The 24,617-nt window shown below is 49.8% G+C and overlaps 1 protein-coding gene across 2 annotated transcripts; it reads left to right on the forward strand.

Annotated features, from left to right (window-relative positions):
• Positions 1–18,989: 18,989 nt before the first annotated feature.
• On the forward strand, positions 18,990–23,208 carry LOC109776778 (uncharacterized). 2 transcript variants are annotated; one of them, XM_020335441.4, is made up of 5 exons: positions 18,990–19,303; positions 20,416–20,869; positions 21,693–21,727; positions 21,838–22,792; positions 22,882–23,208. In XM_020335441.4, exons 2-4 carry the CDS (start codon positions 20,542–20,544, stop codon positions 22,756–22,758), a joined length of 1,284 nt encoding a protein of 427 aa, XP_020191030.1. In that variant the 5' UTR covers positions 18,990–19,303; positions 20,416–20,541; the 3' UTR covers positions 22,759–22,792; positions 22,882–23,208. The 2 variants fall into 2 exon arrangements, with proteins under 2 accessions (XP_020191030.1, XP_020191029.1); XM_020335440.4 differs by having other exon boundaries at positions 21,838–22,780.
• The last annotated feature ends 1,409 nt before the right edge of the window (positions 23,209–24,617 follow it).

Below are 24,617 nucleotides of genomic sequence, written 5' to 3' on the forward strand. Positions count from 1 at the left end.
CTCCTTTCCGTCGCGCGTGCGCAAGTTCGCCACCGGCGGCCACCCCGCTCCCGCCTCGCTGGCTAGACCCACGTGTCCCGCCGCCGTGGTAAGGTTCCCCCGCTGTCCCCTGACCGCGGCATCCTGGGTCCTGATCCGTGCCTTGCAACCGTGGCGTCCTCGGCTTCTTGCCCCTCTCCCCCCTCTCCTCCTTCTTCTTCTGCTCCGGCCCCGGGCTTGCTGGTGTCGTCATCGGCGGCGGTCGGGGCGGCTGGAACCCTAGATCTGGCGGTGCCCGTTGCGGTGTTGCCTGAGCCTGGGTTCCGGGCCGTCGCTACGCCCGTTGGGCCTGGCGGGCCTGGGCCCCCCTCCTCTTTACAGCTTCTTTGCTTTCCCCCTTTACCTATCGTGGCTTATGGACCTCGGGTGGCCCAAGCCCAACCCCCCGCTCCCCCTCTGGCCCAACCCATTGGCCCCGGCCTGGCGCGGTCGAGGTATATATGGGTCCGGAGGGGCTCTCTCCCCCCATTTCTAGGGTTCCCAGCCACCTCTCCGGACTTGCGGTGCTACCGCTCCCCCATTCGCTTCTTCTCCAGATCTAGCCCTCCTCCACCTCTTTCCCTCTCGTTTTCGTCAGTCATCTCGATGGATCATTCGCGCGGTTCCTCCAGCGAGGCCATGTCAGGCCAGAAGCGCCTGCAGGAGGACTCGGCCGAGGGGGAGGCGGATCTGGAGTACGAGGCGGCCCTGCGCTCCAAACTCCAGGTGGATCTGGCGTCGCGTGAGCAGGTTGCCTCGGCCCGTGAAGCTTGGGCGGCGGGGCCGAAGTGGCTTCAGTGCAACAAGCGCGCGCGTGCGAAGGCGGTCGCGACGGAGCTCGGCAGCCCTTCATCCCATGGTTTTGGATCTATTGCGACCGGGCCCTCTGCTCCTCTTGGCGGCTCCACACCGCGCCCTCTGACCCCTGGGAGGTGGCGGCTGCGGCGGGTGAGGCTGGATCTTCTGGCCCGCCCTCGCGGACCCCTTCCCGCGGTGCGGCGGCTCCGGCGCGGGCCCGGGCCGGTCTCCGGCGGCCTTGGCTGCTGGTCCTGGTCGGTTCGGGCCCCACGGCTCCTCTGGGGCGCCGGGGCGCCGCCCCTTCTCTGGTGGCTCGGGCTCTGCCTCTGGGCCCTGCGGGGACGGCATTCTTCCTCCTCCGCCTCCTGTCCTGGCGCATGCTCCCCCCAATCAAGTGGCCAATCCCACCCTCACCTGCTTCGCCTACCACCGCCCGGGTCATTTTCAGTCTTGCTACTAGAACCCCCCCGTTTTGCCTCATATGTAGGGAGGACGGGCACCTCACAGTCGAATGCCAAAATCGTCAAAAACCTCCTGCTTTCATGCACTACGGCATCGGCCTCCCTGGTTGCGCTTTCTTCGCGCTTGATAGCAAGATCCCCCAAGTGTCTCCCATCCCTGCCCTCTCCATGCTGGCATAATCACTGTCAAAGACAAGAAAATCTCTCCCCAGGTTCTCCTTTATGAGCTTCGTCTGTGGGACGATGGCGGCTAGGATTGGCAGATTCGCCAGCTGTCGGTTTACAGCCATTTTCCCTCCAAGGAAAGTTTAAGGATGATTTCGTCGTGCACCAGTTTTACTCTCCCTCTCAACCAGCTCGTTGTTTCTGTCAAGGCCGCTTCCAACGGATCGAAACCAATCTCTCCACTATCAGATGTTTGGGTTCTCGTTGATGATGTCCCACCTACGCTTTGATCCCCAACCTTCCTCATGGCTTTTGGAGTTCTCATCGGCAAACCTATTGAGGTCGATCCGGCGTTGCTGCTTGTCCTGGGCCCTGTCCGCCTGCGGGTTTGGTGTGTGGATCCTCTCTGCATTTGCGGCGCGGTGGATGTCTTCCCCTCTGCTGGTGGCTTCCGGCTCAGGGTGCGTGTGAGGGTGCGGTCAATCCGGCCTCGCTCCCTCCCCCGCCCCCTCGGCCGGCCTCGGACAAGGATGACGATGGGCTGCCTGATGACTCGAATCCTAGTACTGAGCACCGATTCACATAGTCCGAGTGGGACGGCCTGACCGCTGAAGACCGTGACCTGCTCAAGGAGAATGCTCCGGTGGGGGTGGGAACAAGGATGCAGCTGGCAACGTGGGAGCGGGGACTGCTGCTTCCGATGGGGTGAGGGGCACTCCTTTCTCCGATGTCTGCTCTAATCTCCCAGCTCGCCCGGCTTCGCCCTCTCTCTCTCTCTGGCATCGAAGATCTACCCCCTGTTGGCCTCGTGTCCAAGAAGAAGAAGAAATCATCTGTCAAGAAGTTTTCCGCTCGCGGCAGGGCCTCGGAGGGCTCAAAGCAGTCTACGGCTGGGATGTGCCGCAGGCTCGATGCTGATCTGGGAGCGGCCTTGGTTCCATCTTCTGCGGCGGCCTCCCCGAGCCGTGGCCGCCCCACGCTGGTGCGTTCCCCCGCCTCCACAGCCCGCAAGAGCGGCTGGATCTCCAACAACAGCGAGCGGGTGGCCGACCGGGTGGCGCGGCACGCTGCGGTCAGGGACCTCCCCCCACAGGTACTCCATCTCGCCCTTCAACCCCTTCTATCCCAACACTTCTCCTGTTCGGTTAGTCCTTCTGTCGCATTCCAGTGAACATCTTCTGCATATTTTATCGGATGTGGGCATTTCTTTTGATTCAAGTTTTGGCTCTCCCTCTGCCCTGCTGGCTGTTGTTCGGGCCAATGAAGTGGCCCAGGCTGATCTTGTCAGGGCCAAGGACGTTGCCGCTCAGGCTGGGCCCACACCGGTTGTGGCTGGTGGGGTCGCGGAGGCATCTGATAGGGATCAGGTGTCTTCTGCTGCGCCTCGGCGCGGGGCGGGCAAACGTGCTAAATCCTGCATAGCCCCATGCAGATCGAGTCTTCGCATTAAAAATCTTTCCTTCTGATGAATCTCTTTTTTGGAACACCAGGGGTTTCGGCGCTAGGGGGCGTATAGACCAGCTGAAAGACCTTGTTCGGAACGATAATATTGACATCATTGGCCTCGTTGAAACGCTAAAACCCTCTTTATCCCCTAATGAACTCTTCGCGGTTGCGGGGATCGACAGATTTGATTGGAACTTTCTGCCTTCCTCGGGCCACTCCGGCGGCATCCTAATTGGTACTAAACGAGACATGTTTGATTTTGTTGCCTTCGATCATGGTATTTTTTGGGCTAGCACTGTTGTGTCTCACTGCTCCCTCAACGTTCTCTTGGAAGTTATGGTAGTTTACGGTCCGGCTAACCATTCTCTTTCCCACTTGTTCTTGGATGAGGTATCGAATAAGATTGATTCTTGTGATCTTCCCTTGCTTATTGGTGGTGAATTCAACTTAATGCGCGCCCCCTCGGACAAAAACTCCCCCAACTTTTCCTGGCCGCTTGCTGACGCTTTTAACGCTTTCATTCATGACTCAGCTATCTGTGAAGTGCCTAGGGTGGGTGCTCGCTTTACCTGGACGAATCACCAGTCTTCTCCTATCAGATCTATCCTAGACCATGTTTTTATTTGTCCCCGTTGGGACTCCTTGTTCCCTCGGGCTTCCCTTCGGGCTTTGTCCATAGTGGGATCGGACCATGCCCCCCTTGTTCTTGACGATGGGATCCGCACTGTCTCCTCCCCGCGGTTTCAATTCGACGCTTCATGCTGCTAGTTGATGGCTTTTCTGAGATGCTCTCATCTAAAATTACCTCCTTCTTGGCTTTTGACCGCCGTTCCTTTGGCCCGATGGATGATTGGCACCAGTGTTCTTATTTCTTGCGCAAATTTCTTCATGGATGGGCCAGGAATCATGCTGCTGATTCCCGTCGTGACAAGCTCCGTCTTTCGGCCCAAATTGACTCCCTTGATACGTGGGCCGATGGCCCTGGCCTTTCTCTTCCTGAATTGCAGACCCATTACGCGCTCGAGGAGGCCCTAGTGGCTTTACACTGTCAGGCCAAGGTGTATTGGAGGCAAAGAGGCACCATTAACTGGACTTTGAAAGGCGACTCTCCCACCGCTTATTTCTTTGCCATTGCTAATGGGAGACGTCGCTGATGCCTGATTGACAGTCTCATCATCAATAACACCAGGGTTTCAGATCATAACCAGATCGTGTCTCACGTAGTTGATTTTTTCTCCTCCCTCCTTTCTACTAAGCCCGAGGTTGGGTTTAGGCTGGCTCACTCCTTCTGGTCGGTCCAGGAGCAGGTTTCCAACGACGAAAATGAGGCCTTAATGATTTCCCCTTCAGACGAGCAGATTTTTGAAACTGTTCATACTGCTAACACCAATTCGGCCTCGGTCCCTCACGGATTCTCCATCCCTTTCTTCAGGCAATTCTAGCCCCAGCTTCGGGGCCTTGTTTTGCAATCATCCAAGAATTCTGGTTGGGAACTGTGGATATTTCTCTCCTAAACTACGCTGTCCTCACTCTCATACCTAAAGTTAAAGGGGCTGACAAGATTTCTCAGTTCAGACCTATAGCCCTCATCAATAACTTTGCTAAATTTCTAGCAAAAGGTTTTGCTACTAGGTTATCCCCCATCGCTCACCGTACCCTCAATCCTTTCCAGTTGGCCTTTGTTAAAGGCAGGTTCATCCTGGACGGCATCCTATGTCTGCATGAGATCGTCCATGACCTGCGTGTTTGTGGTACTAGAGCGGTGGTCCTTAAGCTTGATTTCGAGAAAGCTTATGATTCGGTCAGTTGGAACTTTCTTCGTCAGGTGTTACTGGCCAAGGGCTTTGATGGGGTTGTGGTTCACAGACTTATGCAGTTGGTCACAGGTGGCCACACTGCGGTTTTGGTTAACATGAATATCAGTAATTTTTTCGCAAACGGCAGGGGCCTGAGGCATGGTGACCCAGCTTCCCCCCTTCTCTTTAACTTCGTGGCTGACTCTCTCTTCCACATCCTGACTCGGGCTGCAGCTGCTGGTCATATCACCCCTGTTAGCTCCCATCTTGCTCCTAATGGCATATCCCACCTCCAATACGCGGATGATACCATCATTATGGTTGAACTTAACGATGAAAGTGTGGCTCACTTGAAGTTCCTTCTCCTTTGCTTCGAAGCACTTTCTGGTCTCAAAATTAATTTTGCCAAGGGTGAAGTTATTGTTACTGGGGTGTCGGACGCTGAGTCCCTTAGAGTTGCTCATTTACTAAACTATTCCTTGGGCTCTTTCCCTTTCAAATAACTTGGCCTCCCGATCTCCCCCCACAAGCTGTTGGCTAAAGATTTCGCCCCGGTCGTCTCGAAGGTGGGCAACCGGGTGTTGCCATGGAGAGGCCGCTACAACACCCAAGCTGGCAAGGTTGCCTTAATCAACGCCTGCCTCTCCTCCCTCCCCATGTTCTTGATGGGCTTCTACCTACTTTCGGGAGGGACCCACGCTGGGTTTGACAAACACAGGGGTGCCTTCTAGTGGAATTCGGCGGACAACAAGCGTAAATATAGGATGGTGAAATGGAAGCTTATTTGCAGACCTAAAAACCTTGGGGGGTTGGGCATTATTAACACTGTTGTCATGAACAAATGCCTCATCATTAAGTGGTGGTGGAAAATCATGTCCTCTACGGAGGCCTCGCTGTGGCTTAGCATTCTCAAAGCTAAATACTTCCCTGAGTCTAGCCCCATGTTCGCGCCCAATTCTGGCGGCTCCCAATTCTGGCAAGATCTCGTCAAAGTTCGTCAAAGATCTCGTCAAAGTATTTGGTCAAATTTGATGTCTGGAATGGCAAATCTACTCGCTTTTGGTTAGATTGGTGGTGTGGGGAGGCCAGCCTTGCGGTGACATTCCCGGTTTTGTTTTCTTACTGTCCTGACCCGGAGATCTCAATCTTCGAGCTCTCGGTGAATAATTGGGACTTGGACCTTCGTAGGACGCTCTCTCCTGAAGAGTTGGAAGATTGGCATCATCTTACTGCTTGCTTCCCTCTGCTCTCGGAGGAAGAGGACTTGGTGGTCTGGCCCCACTCTGCCTTGATGATGTTTGCCAATACTACGTCGGTGTTTCCCCCAAGAGGAGAGGATGATGTAGCACAGCAATGGTAGGTATTTCCCTCAGTAATGAAACCAAGGTATCGAACCAGTAGGAGAACCAAGCAACACAATGTAAACAGCCCCTGCACACAAATAACAACACCTCGCAACCCGACGTGTTAAAGGGGTTGTCAATCCCTTTCGGGTAACGGCGCCAGAAACGGTGCATGGATGGGAGAAAGTTGTAATAGATTGAAATAATAGATCGCAAATAAAATACAGTGCAGCAAAGTATTTTTGTGTTTTTGGTTTAATAGATCTGAATAAAAACGCAAAGGAAAAATAGATCGCAAGGCAAATATATGAGAAATAAGACCCGAGGGCCGTAGATTTCACTAGTGGCTTCTCTCGAGAAAAATAGCAAATGGTGGGTAAACAAATTACTGTTGGGCAATTGATAGAACTTCAAATAATTATGACGATATCCAGGCAATGATCATTACATAGGCATCACGTCCAAGATTAGTAGACCGACTCCTGCCTGCATCTACTACTATTACTCCACACATCGACCGCTATCCAGCATGCATCTAGTGTATTAAGTTCATGGAAAAATGGAGTAATGCAATAAGAACGATGACATGATGTAGACAAGATCCGTTTATCTATATGGCGGTAGATATAGATCTCGTCTTTTTATCCTTAGTAGCAACGATACATACGTGTCGGTTCCCTTTCTGTCACTGGGATCAAGCACCGTAAGATCGAACCCACTACCGGGCACCTCTTCCCATTGCAAGATAAATATATCAAGTTGGCCAAACAAAACCCAAATATCGGAGAAGAAATATGAGGCTATAAGAGATCATGCATATAAGAGATCAAAGAAACTCAAATAACTTTCATGGATATAAAAACATATGACTGATCATAAACTCGATGTTCATCAGATCCCAAAAAACACACCGCAAAAAGAGTTACATCATATGGATCTCCAAGAGACCATTGTATTGAGAATTCAGCGAGAGAGAGAAAACCATCTAGCTACTAACTACGGACCCGAAGGTCTACAAAGAACTACTCACGCATCATCGGAGAGGCACCAATGGAAGTGGTGAACCCCTCCGTGATGGTGTCTTGATTGGATCTGGTGGTTCTGGACTCTGCGGCGGCTGGATGAATATTTCGTCGACTCCCCTAGGGTTTGTGGATTTTTGGGGTATTTATAGAGCAAAGAGGCGGTCCGGGGGGCACCCGAGGTGGGCACAACCCACCAGGGCGCGCCTGGGCCTCTTGGCTCGCCCTGGTGGGTTGTGCCCCCCTCGGGGCACCCCCCAGGTGCAACCAGGGCCCATTGCCTTCCTTCTGGCCCATAAAAAATCATCGTGGAGTTTCGTGGCATTTGGACTCCGTTTGATATTGATTTCCTGTGATGTAAAAAACATGGAAAAAACAGCAACTGGCACTTGGCACTATGTCAATAAGTTAGTACCAAAAAATGATATAAAATGATTATAAAACATCCAAGATTGATAATAAAACAGTATGGAACAATCAAAAATTATAGATTTCGGTCAAATCCTTGTACGCTAAACTGATTTCGGGCTCTCCTACTTCCAAGTTCAAGTGCATATGGAGTGCCCGTTGAGGGAATCCTGGATTAGGGGGTCCTCGGACAGCCGGACTATATCCTTTCACTGGGCTGTTGGACTATGAAGATACAAGATTGAAGATTCCGTCCCGTATCCGGATGGGACTCTCCTTGGCGTGGAAGGCAAGCTTGGAAATACGGATATGTAGATCTCCTCCCTTGTAACCGACTCTGTGTAACCCTAGCCCCTTCCGGTGTCTATATAAACCAGAGGGTTTAGTCCATAGGACAACAACAATCATTCCATAGGCTAGCTTCTAGGGTTTAGCCTCTATGATCTCGTGGTAGATCAACTCTTGTAATACTCATATCATCAAGATCAATCAAGCAGGAAGTAGGGTATTACCTCCATCGAGAGGGCCCGAACCTGGGTAAACATCGTGTCCCCCGCCTCCTGTTACCATCCGCCTTAGACGCACAGTTCGGGACCCCCTACCCGAGATCCGCCAGTTTTGACACCGACATTGGTGCTTTCATTGAGAGTTACTGTGCCGTCATCATAAGGCTGGATGGCTCGTCTCGTTGTCAAGGACAACATCACCTCTGGGGGAGCCCTGGCTGTAGGCCAAACTCTCCGACTAGGCAGCTTCGTCATGACCGCCCGCTCGGCCATTGCGCCGACGATGACTTCTCGGGTCATCGAAAACAGCCTCCGCGTCGGCTCGGAATTCGCCGAGTAGATGGATCCAATGGAGCTCTCTTCCTTGAACGAGCTCTTGGATCGTATCGCCGCCTTAGGTGTCGCTACGGACTATGATCAGATCGGGCTTAAACCCGACCAAAGGGATATTAACTCCCCGCCGGTCACCCATCAGATAGCGGTGGTGGAGGAGCAATGCAGCAATTCTTCCTCTATCTTGAGGACAAACTATGTCCGGATTCCCGAGCTCTCCGAGCCGGATACCCGTCTACGGGAGGACATGGCCCAAACCTTGAACCTAGAATCAGGCAGCGGGCCATACCTGTTGAGCAACATCCCGGAGCCCGAACTGCCAAGCTCGGAAACTCCTCCGCCCCTGGGTCTCAGATCGGGTCAGGGTTCAGACTTAAATCCACCCACCCACCCAGATATAAGCGATCTTTCCCACATTACACAAGAGCCCCAAGAGACAGTACACCACTATTGGGCCAGATTCCTCCTTGTAATGAGCAAGGTTAAGGACTGTCGCGAGGAAGACGCAATCTCATTCTTTTGCAATAATTGCACGGACAAGGCAATCCTCAACGCCATAAGTCGTCGTGACATAGCACACTTCGCTGACTTGGCGGCCATAGTACGGAAGTACTGTGCGATGGAAAGCGCCTGGAAAACCCAAACAAAATTTTGGGATCCTCCAGCTCTCACAAAACCCCCCGTCCGAACTAAAAGGGTGTACTCTCGTAAGTCACCCGATCCAATTACAAAGAAACAAAAGCCCACTACAGGGCGCGGAACCGTATTGGAGGGATGGCTTAACGGGCCATGCAAAATTCACAGTACAGCGGATACCATGCCAACACACAGCCTTAGAGCATGTTGGGTACTCCGGCAGGTGGCCAAGAGCGGTGAGGATCTCCTCATCAACAATACCGCAGAGCACCATCCCGCGGAAAACAGCAATACACTATTGACAGTCTTCGAGACCTTCGCCTCAAATAATAGGCGTAAGCGAGCACTCCGCAGCCTTGCCGAAGTCTACCACGTGGCAACAATACATCCATGGAGTGATACGGCTATCACCTTCAATGCCAGTGACGAACCTAAATTCCGAACAGCCCGAGCACCAGCCGCCTTGGTCCTTAGTCCAATTGTGGACGGCTTCTGGCTTACTAAAGTGCTCATGGACGGCGGCGGCGGACTAAACCTCATCTATAAAGAAACTCTTAGCAAAATGGAAATAAACAGGAGCCGCATTGAGCAAAGTAGCACGACCTTCAGAGGAATCATCCCTAGTCGGGAGGCACGCTGCGCGGGAAAAATCACACTAGACGTGGTATTCGGCACGCCGGAGAATTATAGGTCCAAAGAAATCACATTCCAAGTGGCCCCGTTCAGTAGCGGATACCACGCCCTTTTAGGGCGGGAGGCATTCACGATCTTCCAAGCTATACCCCATTACGGGTACATGAAGCTCAAAATGCCCGGGCCCAATGGAATCATCACTCTAGCTAGCGATCCGGACATAGCACTCCGCGCCGAGAATAAAACCGCCGCACTAGCCCTCGAGGCGTTATCCGAAGCCCTCGCGGTCGAAGAACTGACGACGCTGCGCTCCACAGTGGACAGGGATGACGTGATACTCGACAAAAGATCCAAATCCACCTCTTTTAAACCAGCGGATGAAATAGTCAAATTCCAAGTCCACCCAATGGACCCTACCAAAACAGCATCCATCGGGGCACAATTAAACCCCACAGTAGACGCCGCACTACGGGAGTTCTTGCGTGAAAATTGGGACATCTTCGCCTGGCATCCTTCAGACATGCCAGGAATCCCACGCAGGCTGGCCGAGCATAGCCTTAACATTCTAAAGGGGTTCAAGCCGGTCAAGCAGACTCTTCGGCGTTTCTCTGAACCTAAGCGACAAGCCATGTGAGAGGAGCTAGCCAAGTTACTGGAGGCCGGATTAATCCGAGAAATAAAACATCCGGACTGGCTAGCAAACCTGGTGATGGTACCAAAGAAGGACAAATCCTGGCGCCTATGTGTCGACTTCAAGGACCTTAACAAGGCTTGCCCCAAGGATCCCTTCCCCCTCCCTCACATCGATCAAATTATCGACGCTACCGCAGGACATGACTCATTGTGTTTCCTCGACGCATACACCGGATACCATCAAATTAAGTTGGCGGAGTCCGATCAAGCCGCAATGGCATTTATCACTCCATACGGCCTCTTCTGTTTTAACACCATGCCTTTCGGGCTCAAAAACGCCGGTGCAACCTATCAACGCATGATTCAGACATGCTTGGAGACACAGATCGGCAAAACAGTGGAGGCATACGTAGACGATGTGGTCATTAAAACCAGACACGTCGAATCCTTAATAGACGACTTGAGGCTCACGTTCGACAATCTCCGGATATACGACATTAAGCTCAATCCGGAAAAATGCGTCTTCGGCGTGCCCGCCGGAAAGCTCTTAGGCTTCATCGTCTCCAACAGAGGAATCGAAGCAAATCCGGCTAAAATCAGAGCTCTGTCACAGTTGGCCATCCCAATAGACCTCAAGCAAATCCAGAAACTAACTGGATGCGTGGCTGCCTTAAGCCGCTTCATCTCCCGATTAGGAGAAAAGGCACTGCCTCTTTATCGCCTTCTTCGACGCACCGAACACTTTGAGTGGACGGATGCAGCCACGGCCGGACTAGAGGAAATAAAAGCCGTTTTGTCCACAAACCCAATCTTGGCCGCGCCAAATGTCGGCGAACCAATGATGTTATATATAGCGGCAACACACCAAGTTGTAAGTGCAGTGCTCGTCGTCGAACGAGAGACGGACGGACATAAGTTCCCGCTTCAAAAGCCGGTATACTATGTATCCACTGTCCTCACTCCATGCAAATCACGGTACCCACATTATCAAAAGATAGCATACGTGGTCTTCATGGCATCCCGGAAACTATGACACTACTTTCAAGAGTGTTCAATTACGGTGGCCTCTGAAGTACCACTCAACGACATAATAAACAACCGCGAGGCCATGGGCCAGATTGCTAAATGGGCTATTGAGCTCCTCCCGTTCGACATAATATACAAACCACGGCGAGCCATTAAGTCACAAGTACTGGCTGATTTCGTCGCCGAATGGACAGAAGCCGAACTCCCTAAAGAGTACAGCGCATACTCCAATTGGATCATGCACTTTGACGGCTCTAAAATGTTGGCTGGTCTGGGGGCTGGTGTCGTCCTGACATCCCCCACCGGAGATACAGTCCAATACGTACTCCAAATACTATACACAGACTCCAACAATGCAGCAGAATACGAGGCCCTGTTACATGGTCTCCGGATGGCAGTCTCCATGGGCATTCAACGCCTAGAGGTGCGTGGGGATTCGAACCTCGCAATATCTCAAATAAATGGAGACTTCGACGCCAAGGATCCAAAAATGGCGGCTTATCACAACGCCGTCCTCAAAATGTCAGCTCGGTTCGAGGGGCTTGAATTCCACCATGTGGTCCGGGAAAACAATCAGGCGGCAGATATCCTTGCCCGCATCGGTGCTAAGCGTGACCCGGTCCCACCTAATATCTTCTTGGAAAGGCTGTTTAAGTCATCTGTGGTATGGGAAGGAGAGACCGAAAATAATAGTCCAGACCCGGACACAACGCCAGATCCCGAGCACCCTGACGTAATCGGAGGCTCTACCACCGAAATAACACCTTCCGCCCATGTGATTACGGCTGTCATCGCCCCGTGGACAGAACCCTTCTTGGCCTACCTAACTAGGCAGAAACTACCTGAGGACCCAAACGAGGCACGTTGCATTGTGCAGCGGTCTAAAGCCTACAAGGTCCACGAGGGAGAGCTTTATAAGAAAAGCGCTACCGGAGTCCTTCAAAGGTGCATCTCCGAAGAGGAAGGACGACAACTTTTGGCAGAAATTCATGCTGGACTTGGCGGCCACCACGCCGCAGCCCGGGCCCTGGTAAGCAAGGCCTTCCGTACAGGTTTTTACTGGCCGACGGCCCGAGCAGACGCACAGGATCTCGTTCAACGATGCGTCGGTTGCCAGCTTTTTGCAAATCAAAGCCATATGCCGCCTACCGCTCTCCAAACAATCCCCATCACTTGGCCCTTTGCAGTCTAGGGGCTTGATATGGTCGGACCCCTTAAAGGGGGAAGCCATAAGAAAAAATACTTATTGGTCATGGTGGATAAATTCACCAAATGGATAGAAGTCAAACCAGTTAAAACGGCCGAATCCGGACCAGTGATAGACTTCATATCCGGGGTTGTACACCGTTATGGCGTTCCCCACAGCATCATCACCGATAATGGCTCGAAATTTACAGTCGACGAGGTAAAACTTTGGTGCAGCAACATGGGCATCAAGCTCGATTATGCTTCTGTCTATCACCCGCAAACTAACGGTCAAGTCGAGCGAGCAAATGGTCTTATCATGAGCGGCATTAAACCCAGATTAGTGCGATCCTTGAAGGAATCTGATACGCACTGGGTAGAGGAGCTCGACTCCGTACTATGGGGGCTGCGGACCACGCCGAATCGCACTACCGGATACACACCGTTTTTATGGTATACGCCGCAAAGGCGGTACTGCCCTGTGACATAATTCATGACTCACCTAGAGTGCGCATGTATGAAGAGAAAGAAGCCGAGCTTGATCGGCAGGACAGTTTGGACGCCCTGGAGGAGGAGCGTGACGTGGCAAAAGCCCGTTCCGCATTCTATCAGCAACAGGCTCGAAGGTATCAAAGCAGAGAAGTACGGGCCAAAACTTATAACATTGGCGAACTCGTTCTACGCCTACCGGAGAAGATAAAGAACAAGCTCAAGCCCAAATGGGAAGGTCCCTTCGTCATTGACCAAGTTCTGACCGGTGGAGCGTATCGTCTGCGGGATGCATCGGACAACCGACTCGAGCCAAACCCATGGAACGCAGCCAGACTCCGAAGGTTCTACACCTAGTGCCGGACTCTATGTTCGTCTCCTTACCTCCGTCAATTTTTTATATATCTATTATCTGTCTTTTCTTTCTTTCTTTCTTCCCTTTTTTTTCAAGGTCCTAAAAGGCTAAAATATGTCTTGACTACACAATCTTGACGCGCTAGCCGCGCTCATTATACCTGGGGGCTTCTTATACAGAAGCTTAATATAACTATTTTTCGGGCTCTATGCCCCACACATGTGTTATTCTTCCACATGTACCTTTTTCGCCATTATATGCATCGATATGACTTAAGTTTTGGCCAAGCTGGGTTGCCTCGCTCTTGTGTTTATGCCCTACGTTCCCGTTAATTCGGCTAGGGCATAAGGGGAGCACCTCTGCGATTGTTACTTCCGGGTCAGCCGGATGTGTACCTCAGACTGGGTGAAGCCGAAAGCTAGCGTTCTTAAGGGAATATTTGGTCGGTGAACAAAAGATGACCTTTATTTATTGTAATACATGCCCCCCAGATGTTCAACGCCCAGCCGGGTATTAGCGTCTTGGAGATCGTTTTTCTCCCACCTAACCCGTGTAAGCACGCGCTCACCAGCCAATAGCTGTCGTTGAGCATGTTGCTCATCCCCTCGCACGACCCCCGGATTCACTCCGGAGTCATCTGCAGAATCTATTGTTAGATTTGCATGTACGCCGCATACTACCTGGTACATGTCTTTCTTTGCAATAGAAATAAGTGTTACCAGATGGGGCCTTTTCGGACTCCTTCACTGCGGCAACTGCGGCCTGAAGCTGGGCTTTGCACTCCTCCAGCTCTTGAGACAACAGGGTATTCTTCTCCGTAAGAACCTATGCAAACAATGATCCTTAAATCAGTTGTGCCAACTGTTTCAAGTCTCAGGGGCTACTGATATACATAATTATTAGATCTTCTTACCCATATATCCTTTACATACTGGTCCGTGGCTCTGGCAAGACCATTTTGAGCAGCTCGGATGTACGCGTCTCCTGAGTTAAAGGCATCAAACGCCTCTTGGGAGAAACAAGCGTCGCGGAGTACGGCCCGGCGACGCCTGTGATTCATGGCACTCTCCGCTTCGGAATTCGTAGCGGACAGCCTATCCGCATCCTCTGTAGGAGGAACATCCGGTGTTGGTCCCATGTTAGCATCCGCCTCTAAGTCCGGCTCTGGAGCCCGGCTGGTGGAGGCGTGGCCGGCAACCTCTCCGGATATAGTCCGGCGAGTGTTTTTCCTACTAGGAAACATGTACGTTATTATATTTTAAAAGACGATAACCACGGAGCGGGGTTCTTTTTCATACCTCTGGGACGGCGTCTCAGTCCCGGCCGCCTTCCTTTTAAGCCTACCCGGCTTCGGTGCCCCTTGTTGGTGAGTCACTGCGGGTTCGACATGGCGTCCCGAGGGCCTTCCCTGTAAGACACCGTATGTGTGCGGTAGGTGAAGTGCAGAAAAAGGGATCCTTCTCGGAAGTTGGGACTCCGGTTTTACTTACATGCGATGCGGGGAGTAGTCTAGGATAATCGGCTATGATGGCCACCATGGCATCGTCGCAGCTCAATTGATAGAACGTCATGTCAATAAGCTCCACAAATGTGTCCGGATCCTCTTCGAGTCCGGGGTCGAGGGCCCGGTCAGGGTCCTCTGGTTGTGGAGGCGGGCTGTGGACCTCCCTCACAGCTTTTCGCAGTTCCTGCTATAAAATAGCAAGGTAAATATTTATGACAAAGAATGTGGGAAGGTCTGGAGTAAAAAGTAGCAGCTCACCCAGTTTGGGGGGTTGTACATGGAGGATCCATCCCGTGGCTTATAAATCGGACAGTATTTTCGCTAGAGCATCGACGGAGTCCAGACCTTTACGACCGCTGCAGGTGGCATCGTCTTCTCCATTGAAGTGCCACATGGGTTGTCCCCGATATTGAAGTGGCTGCACCCCCCGCATTATACATATTGACATAACCTCGATTATTGTCAATCCTGATTTGGCTAGCATTTGTACCCGGCCCATCAGGTAAAGGACCTCTCTGTTATCTTCCTCCTGGGGGCTCCGAGGGCGCCAGCTGCGGCGTTTCTTCAAAGGGGTGTTATTAAACTCAGGAAGGCCCATCCGAACAGGGTCCGGAAGGGGGACGTCCTCCATATAAAACCACTCCAAAGGCCAGTCTTCGGATGTCTTCTTCGGAGTACCGGACATCTATCCGGTCCCGGCGATGCGCCATATCTCGGCTTCGCCCACTTGATATATCGACCCCTCTTGTGTACAGGGTACGAGGCAGAATAGCCTCTTCCATAGCTCGAAATGAGCTTCACAGCCCAAAAACAGCTCGCAAAGGGTGACATAGCCTGCGATGTGTAATATGGAGGCAGGAGTGAAATTATGCAGCTGGAGGCCATAGAACTCCAGGAGCCCGCGGAGGAACAGATGGATTTTAAATCCAAGTCCCCTTAACAAGTACGGGACAAGGCATACCCGCTCCCCCATAGACGGGTTGGGAAAGCTCTCCGCTTGTTCCCCGCCATTGTAAGTGGCTAGTCCAGCTCGGACGGGGACCATGTACGCAGGAGGAAGAAACCCCTTGGTCTGTAACTCTACTAACTGTCTGTGGGAAACGGAACACTTCTTCCAGTTGCCTGGCTTAGGGCTACGGGAGCGAGAGGAGGAGCTGCGACGACCGGCCATGATAGGATGGATTTTTCCGGGCGCGCTCCGATGGATACTCGCTAAGGGAGGATGGTGTGATCTGGATCTGAGGATCCCCGGTCCCTTAAATAGACGATTTACTCACACAGGTACTCAGGACTTGGAGAAGAACCCGCCTTGCAATGCCGAAGACAATCTGCGCGCCGGACTCATCGTCATTGAAGCCTGGTTCGGGGGCTACTGAGGGAGTCCTGGATTAGGGGGGTCCTCGGACAGCCGGACTATATCCTTTGGCCGGACTGTTGGACTATGAAGATACAAGATTGAAGATTCCGTCCCGTATCCGGATGGGACTCTCCTTGGCGTGGAAGGCAAGCTTGGCAATACGGATATGTAGATCTCCTCCCTTGTAACCGACTCTGTGTAACCCTAGCCCCTTCCGGTGTCTATATAAACCGGAGGGTTTAGTCCGTAGGACAACAACAATCATACCATAGGCTAGCTTCTAGGGTTTAGCCTCTACGATCTCGTGGTAGATCAACTCTTGTAATACTCATATCATCAAGATCAGTCAAGCAGGAAGTAGGGTATTACCTCCATCGAGAGGGCCCGAACCTGGGTAAACATCGTGTCCCCCGCCTCCTGTTACCATCCGCCTTAGACGCACAGTTCGGGACCCCCTACCCGAGATCCGCCGGTTTTGACACCGACACCCGTGTCCCACCTAAGATCAAAATTTTCCTATGGCAAGCTTTTCGTGGGAAGCTTCCCGCAGCGGACCAAATCCGGTAAAGGAACGACCCGGGCTCGGATAGATGCGCCTTGTGTGGGGAACTTTGAAAACACGGAGCACATTTTCTTCCGGTGCTCCTTGGCTAAATTTGTTTGGTGCTGCATCCGCTCCTGGCTCCAGGTGTCGTGGGATCCTCTTCTTTCGAGGATTTTAGGGGATTGGTCAACGATTTATCTGGGAATTCAAAAAGGGTCTTCTGGGTTGGGTTTGCAACGATATGTTCGTCGCTATGGACCACTAGAAACAAGTTTACCATCGAGCATATCTTCCCAGCTACCTGCTGATTGCTTATTTAAAACTGGAATATTCTTGCAGCAGTGGAGATCATTGACTAGGGATGCTGATCACGAGGCCTTCGATGCTATGGCGTCCAAGATTCGGGCTATGGCTTCGTCCTTGGCGCGCAGACAACGCGAAGCTTCTTAAACCCTGGCGTCTCCTCTACTAGTCTTATTTCTGGCCTGCGTGCCATATCTGGCTGGATAGCCATGTACCAGAACTCCTTTTCTTTGTCTGCCCTGTTACTGTGGTTGCTTGGATGTTGGTTGTGCTACTCTGCCTGGTGGCTTTATTTATAAAGTCGGGCGTATGCCTTTTATCTAAAAAAATTGAAAAAGAGGGATGGCCGTGATGTCAGACTTTGGAGCGTCATCTCGGAGTATCATCTCATCGGGCTTGAACATCTTAGTGAAACCATCCTCATGCTCGCCTTCTTGTAGCTTGGTCGTCTTGAAGTGTGCATTGGCGCGAGCAGATGTAGTGGTGAAGCCAGCATTTTAGGGCACCATTGTATAGGTTGTCGAGGGACTTGTAGTTCTTGAGGGAGGTGGCCTTGGTGATGTAGTGGTTCAGTCCCACCGTGAAGTGGTACTTCATCCACTTGGTTCCTTGTGTGGTGTTCTCCAATTGGCAAAGAAGATGATCCGAGCACGTGGATGGCACAAACTCGCACCGCATAGCCTTCTTCATCTTGGCCCAACTCATGTGGAAGCTCTTCGAAGGTTGATGAAGCCAGCATGTCGACCCGTAGTCGTGGAAGTATCTTGTGGTGTGCATCACTTGTTATTCGGAGGAGACTTGACGAAGCTTGAGATAGTCGTTCATTCTTCATTCCCACTCGAGGCACTCTTCGGGCTCATGAGTCCCATACAATGGTACCTCAATGCCATCAAGTCAAAGTAACTCATGGGAGTAGTGGACTTGAGCTTGGGAAGCTTTTTAGCACCCTCGGACTGGCACTATGCAGATCTAGCAAGGGTCTTTCGACCAAGATACAACTCATACAACGTAAGCGAAATGTAACACAACCTTACATTCCTCTTTGTACCACCCACAAAAAAGAATCCTCAGACACTCACACAATTGGCAAGTTTTATTCATTAGTTGAAGTTGTCAAGATCCGTTAGCTAACAAAATTAAGGGTGGGCAAGTTTTAGCAATTATTGTTGATGTTGTGTCATGATCAAGTTAACAAGATCCAAGTCATCCATAGTCATGGACATGGCTATTTGAATAGATTTAACCCAACAAAGTGCACCAACTTACCCATACACGTCCGATCGCCCCTAAAAGGCTAGTTAAGCAGATTATAAGAGAAGTTTAGTAAGAGTGCTTTTTGTATGGGTGTGTGTATCAGTGCAGTTTCTTCCTGCATGTTGGAACTTGCCGGCGTTTGTTTCTTGAGTGGGGTTGTATGTGACATCCTAACTTAATAGGAATGCTAGACTGCTCATATCAAGAAGAAATTATTTTTTTGGAGAGCCCATTCGTAAAGAACCTCAAAAGGAAGGAGAAAACTAGTATTGAAACGTAATGGCCGAGAACCGGTGGCATTACAAAGAGAATCGAACGTAAAACTTTAATTTAATCTGAGCAATGTTTTTTGTCAAAGAAAACATTAAACAAAATTTTATTTTGTGTTTTTCAGAAAAGAAATGTTTTGTGTGTGTAAATCAGTACAAACACACTTGAGCTGTACGCGTCGAGTTCACGGCCGTTCAACAGCTGCGTGCGACGCCGACGAGTCCGTATATGGCTGACCGCACACTACGGCCGACATACGCCACGTGGCGTGACGAGTCAGCGGGAGCGAGTGAGCGCTCGATTCGCTTCCTTGAAACGTCCACGAACAGAAACGCACCACGCATACCAAAACATCTCCGGCACCGAGACTCCACTGTCGATGCAGGTGGGACCGGCTCCGCTAAGCATGGGCCCACGCGACGTGGACCAAGAGCAACACGGCTTCCCCGCGAGCCGCGACACCGCCGGGTGTAGTATATGTGTACGAGCTCGGGTGGCCGGAGAGTTTCCACCTACCAGCACCACGGAACGGAAATAAACCATTTTCCACCAGTCTTCGTACCCACTCCGTCACATACCCACGCGCTCCTCTCTCTCTCTCCTCGGCTCCTCCTATTCCCCCTCCGCGTCTCGCGGCCGTAACCCTAGCCCCCCCGCGAAGCGCCATCCGACGGCGACGGCGACGACGTCGTGGGATCTGATCTGGACCTCTGGATTGCCTCCGCCGGGGTCCGTGTCGGTGGAGCTGCGCCCGTGGTTGCTCGATTTTGTGCCCGCCCCAGCTTCCGATTGGGGCTAAATATCCCCATAGGCTCGAGGTAATTTCTCGGAACTGTGGACTCGATTTTGGGCCTGGGGAAATAATTGGGGAATTAGGTGCCACTTTTTTCCAGGCCTAGTCTGTCTGCAGTCTGAATTACTGCTAGGATAAAATATTTTCCTTAGTTCACATCGTAAGGGTTAGTTAATTTTTGACGGAAACTGCAGATTGTTCCATTCAAACAGATAGATTGAGTTTATTTTACGTACTTCAAAATGAATTGTAGCCACACAGGTCTATCTTTTACATTGTTGGTCTCAGCTGGTATGTTCATCCCCGATTTACTATTGTTGGGAAATGCAGTCATAGTAACCATCAATTTCAGAAAATTCTTATATTCTTATTTGCCAGTGTGATTTAACCTGATACCCAAGAAAGATGTCATACGTGTCATTCAGCCTCGTGTTTCCTCGATTCTCGATTCTTGATTTCACATACACATAAGTACTAGATGCTCTCACATTGCACACAACGGATAAGTTCTTTTTGAGTGTGCACTGGTTTTGGAATATCTTCAGTGGTACCTAACATGCCTTCCTTCACCTACTTCCCTTGAAAGTTGTTGGCCTTCCTAGCATACTGCTGCCAAAATTATAAGCAAACGTATTTTTCTATCAATCTTGTATAGGTTTGTGCTGGGTAAATTTTTTAGCTTGCTCCCACGTGAAGTAAATAGCTTAGTGGCAGCTTGAGGATGTTTGTATGTTCAGAAGGTTCTGAATATAATCAGTTAATCACCCAAACTTAAGTGAGCTACATCTGTTCAGATGTCTAGAAAACACACTTGATCTTCGGTTGTAAATCCCTTCATTTATATATATATGAAGCGTATCATTTCTTTAACTTCACAAATTCGAAGTGACAATTAAATTTGGACCCCTCCTGCATTTCTTTCTTTCTGGATTGTAGGTCCACTAGACAATTGTTCCAAGCAAGGGGTTTAGCTGCCTCAAAGTTAAATAAAAAAACACTGGTCCTGCATCGTCTTAAACAAGCCTACCCTTGATGCTTGTTATTCTTGCTAAGATTGCTTTCTTCTTTTAGATCTGGAGTCTCTCGATGAATGTCCCATGTTTCGTCATTTCTTTGAAGTCTGTCATTGTTTTGCAGTTTCATCTTGGGAGGGTGAATATGCTATTTGTGATATCCAATTTTTCATCACATGGATGAATTCTGAAGATTTGGTTGTATATAAGTCAAGACAGTAAGGGACATTGATTTATTTCCACAATCAATATGGGGGCTAATTGTTGCATAGCTGCCAAGCAGAGGCCTGAGCCATCAGTAGCTTCAGTTGAAGTTTCGGCATACAGGACAAGACACTCGCCGTCATGGAGCTTCCGGTGGGACAACCGCACACACATAGAGGATATAATGGAAAACGCTGCACTGTTTTCCAATCACAGTAGTGGAAACATTCGTCCAGAACTAAAGAGTGGTTCCATTGCACCAACCGAAGGCCATCCCAATGAGGACAATCTCTCTGATGTTTTCCGCGGGGTCAAATGTCAAAAACCTGATAAGAAGATGGAAGCGTCCAAACGTTCCAAAGCTGGTCCTCAAGGTATAGTTTTAAATAAATTGGTGTTCTGTGATTTTATCTCTGCTTCTTTATGTGGTTTCCTTTTTTTCCATCTGGATTTTATATTTACGGTCTCAATAGTTGGTGATTGCATGTTGTATATATTTAGGACCACAAAATGAAGCTGCTTATAGCGGTGTAAATATTACATGAATAATTGACAACGAGAAGCATTTTTTTAACCCGCCTCACTTTGTCTTGACTCACTCGAGTGCAAATGCGCTTACATTCTTTTTTTTCACTGGATATTTATCATGTCTATAACTTTTTAAAAAAAGGGGCAGCCTGGTGCATGTAACTCCGGCTTGCACAGGGTCCGACCACTTTGGGTCTATTGTATGCAGCCTTTCCATGCATTTCTGCAAGAGGCTGTTTCCAGGACTCGAACCCATGACCTCATGGTCACAAGGCAGCAGCTTTACCGCTGCGCCAAGGCTCCCCTTTCATATCTATAAAATTAGTAACTGAAAAAATATCAGTTCTATTACTACCTCCGTCCTGGTTTATTGGTCCCTTCGTATTGTGTCAAATTTTGATCATAAATTAAACTAATAAAATGTTAATGTATGTCATAAAAAATAATATCGTTGGATTCGTATTTAAACATAGTTTTCAATGGTATAATTTTTTGTGACATGCATTGACATTTTGTTAGTCAAACTGTGGTCAAAATTTGACACTGAATACAAAGGGGACTAATAAACCAGGACGGAGGTAGTAGGTATCAATTCAAACTTCACTAAAGAAATGAGCAAAATTTGCACTTATATTGAGCAGTTTTTCACTACCTGTTTCATGTTTTCAGCCGTTCAATCTACAGCGAGCAATTCACCTCCTGAGGTATGCAGTATTGAGTATTGCAGCTATATTTCCTGACTTAGCACTCTTATTTTCCAATTGCTATTTAAAATTAGGAGTTATTTCCTTATCCAATCACTATTTTTGTGTAGGCAAAGTCCTGCAAATCATCAGATATGGTAAATGTTGCTTCAGACATAAAGACATCAAAGTCCCTTCCTTCAACACCACCCCTAGTATCCAGAACAGACCCTTCATCCTCTAGGTGTCATTCTCTTCATGTGGACTCATTCTCAATGAGGAAAGCTCGTCGATCACCTGGACATCAACTATGTAGGCAGATCTCGGACGGCAAGATCCCATCTCTCAAGTCCTTCAGTGAGAGTAGCTATGCAGGAGGAAGGCCATCGAGTTCCATGCTCTCGACCTACAGTAATGATCCATTTGGAGGAGGATCACAACATGGTGGATCATCAGATGGATGGTCAACTCGCACATTTTCTGACTTAGTGGCCTCATCTCAAAGAGAGAGGTGGTCAGTTGACAGTGAGCTCTTTGGCTCCATCAGCAGTAAAATAGCTAGATCAAATGATTCACATGCAACTGCTCTCTCTCCTGACGAAGGGATATGCAAGCTGTGTTCAAAGCTATTAAAGGAACGTTCTACATGGAGTGCTCATGATCTGGGTGTAGTAGCTGTTTTATTCTGTGGTCATGCATACCATGCAAACTGTTTGGATAGTACTACTTGTGAGAGCGAGAAATATGATCCTCCATGTCCTGTATGCACCCATGGTGAGAAAGGTGCAGCAAAGCTATTTGGTAAGTTGGACTCAAAGATTAAGAGCAGGAAATCTAAAAATGTGATGTCAGATACTGATATAGATAGGATCTCTAAGCACAAGAGAAGTATGAGGGAGCCCAGGTTAGGCACAAGTTCTAGCATGAAGGATTCATTTCGTCGACCATTTTTAAAGAGGCATTTTTCAATTGGTTCTCGACCGCCAAGATCAGTTCTGGGGAGTGAGCCAACAGGAAAGAAAGGTTTCTGGGCAAGACACTGGAGAGAATAGCCAGCTACATCTCATCAACGTGGTTAGCATCTTCGTATGTGTTTCTTATTCTGTAAATTCAATGTTGATGGCTCTTTTCATATGGAAATAATAGTCTCTTATCTGTCTTTATCTTTTCCTTAGGAAATCATTACATGGTGTGAGCTCTTGAGCGAGCAAGGATAGAAGTGAAGCTACATATTTTTATGTTTTGGTACTATTCATTAAAGCACACTTTGTGCTGAACAAATCTAGTGAGACTAGAAATTGTCTTACACCTGCAACTGAGGATTGTTGCGGTCTAACTTTATTCCTAGGCAATGTAATAGAATAGAAAATGGGAATAGTCTCCCAGGGTGGATTTAAGGGTTTAAATCTGCTATGTTATATTGTTATCTTTCCAGTCTCTTTTGTAATCGTTATTTGTCAGTTAGCATAATTTAAAGACTAGCATCCAGATAGTTCTCTTCACAGAACATGAGTGTTTGGAGACTGCTTAGAAGGATTTCAGACTGAAAGATGCAGGAGTTCGAATATAAATAGACATAGATAAATCTGTCTATGCATTTCTTTTTTTGACATTAATCTGTCTATGCATTTCTAGAACGAGTATTAGAGCAACTCTAGCAGATCCGCTAATCTAAATATTTTTGTGGGATCCTGTAGATTTCGGCTTGCGTCCACCATATCTACAGCCCCCCTCCCCCCGGCTTTCTTTTTGCTGATTCCTCTATCCCATCCGCTCGTTGGCGTGAAGGAAACTTCCGTTCCTGCTTCCACTCGCCGCCCTCGATCTTGCCGGCCCCTCGACGTCTCGACGCGCCACGCCGCCAACTGCCACTATGGAGTACCCGTGCTGCCGCCGCCGCCCCTGCCCCCAACCGTGCCACTTCGGCCTCCTGTGGTCGCGCACGCCGTTGCCGTGCCAACACCGTCTGTCGCTAGCTCCAAGCGAAAGCGGCAGGGGAATCACCTTGTGCATGGAGTCGTGCTAGCTGCCGCGCCGCCTTCTTCTAACGCTGCTATGCTCCCTCCAGTTGTGGTCGCCGGCTCGAGGAAGAGCGCCTCCTCCACCCCCTTCTGTGCGCGGGCGAAGTCGCAATCAAAGGGCCCGAGGAAGAAGGTGTCCACGGCTTGAGGCCGGGCTCCTCCACCCCCTTCGATCAACCATGTCTTCCCCGATCCGGTCCACTGCACTGACCATGCCTACAACGTGTTCAATGAAACGTTATCTTTGGTTGGACTTTGGATCGTTTCCTTATGTTTCGGTCGTTGAATTTTGGAGCAAACATTCACTCAACATATACTGAAATGTTGGAGGAGACCGCGGTGGACTTGAGTGCTTCGCTTGACAAATTCAATTTGGCAAATCAAGCGGAGGCCGAAGCCGAGGTGGAACAAGGGGATGATAGTGGTGATGAAGTAGAGGAGCTTGAGGAGGCCGAGTTCGATGCTAGCCAAGACAAAAACAGAAAAGGACCGACAACTACACGAAAGTGGATGATGTTTGCTTTGATTCGAGCATGGGAGAGTGTGTCACTTGATGCAGTGACCGGCAAAGATCAAAGCGCAATGAAGTATTGGCAACGGATCGAGGACAAGTGCCACCAGATCTTGCCATTCCCCTCCGGCTGGTCATTAAAGTCAATCCAAGGCTGTTGGGACGTGATCAAGAAAATATGTGGCGGTTCAGTGGGTGCTTGGAGCAAGTGCGGAATGCACCTCCAAGTGGTGTCACGATTGATGATTATGTGAGTTTCAAAGGATATTTGTGACATTGTTTGCGTTGACGAAAGTTTGAGCTCATCCTTGCCTCCATGTCCAATTGTAGGATCGCATTGCCAATGAATATTTCAAGCAAACAACGAGTTTCAAAGCCC

This window comes from Aegilops tauschii, chromosome 3, assembly GCF_002575655.3.
Source record: "Aegilops tauschii subsp. strangulata cultivar AL8/78 chromosome 3, Aet v6.0, whole genome shotgun sequence".
NCBI lineage: Eukaryota > Viridiplantae > Streptophyta > Magnoliopsida > Poales > Poaceae > Aegilops > Aegilops tauschii.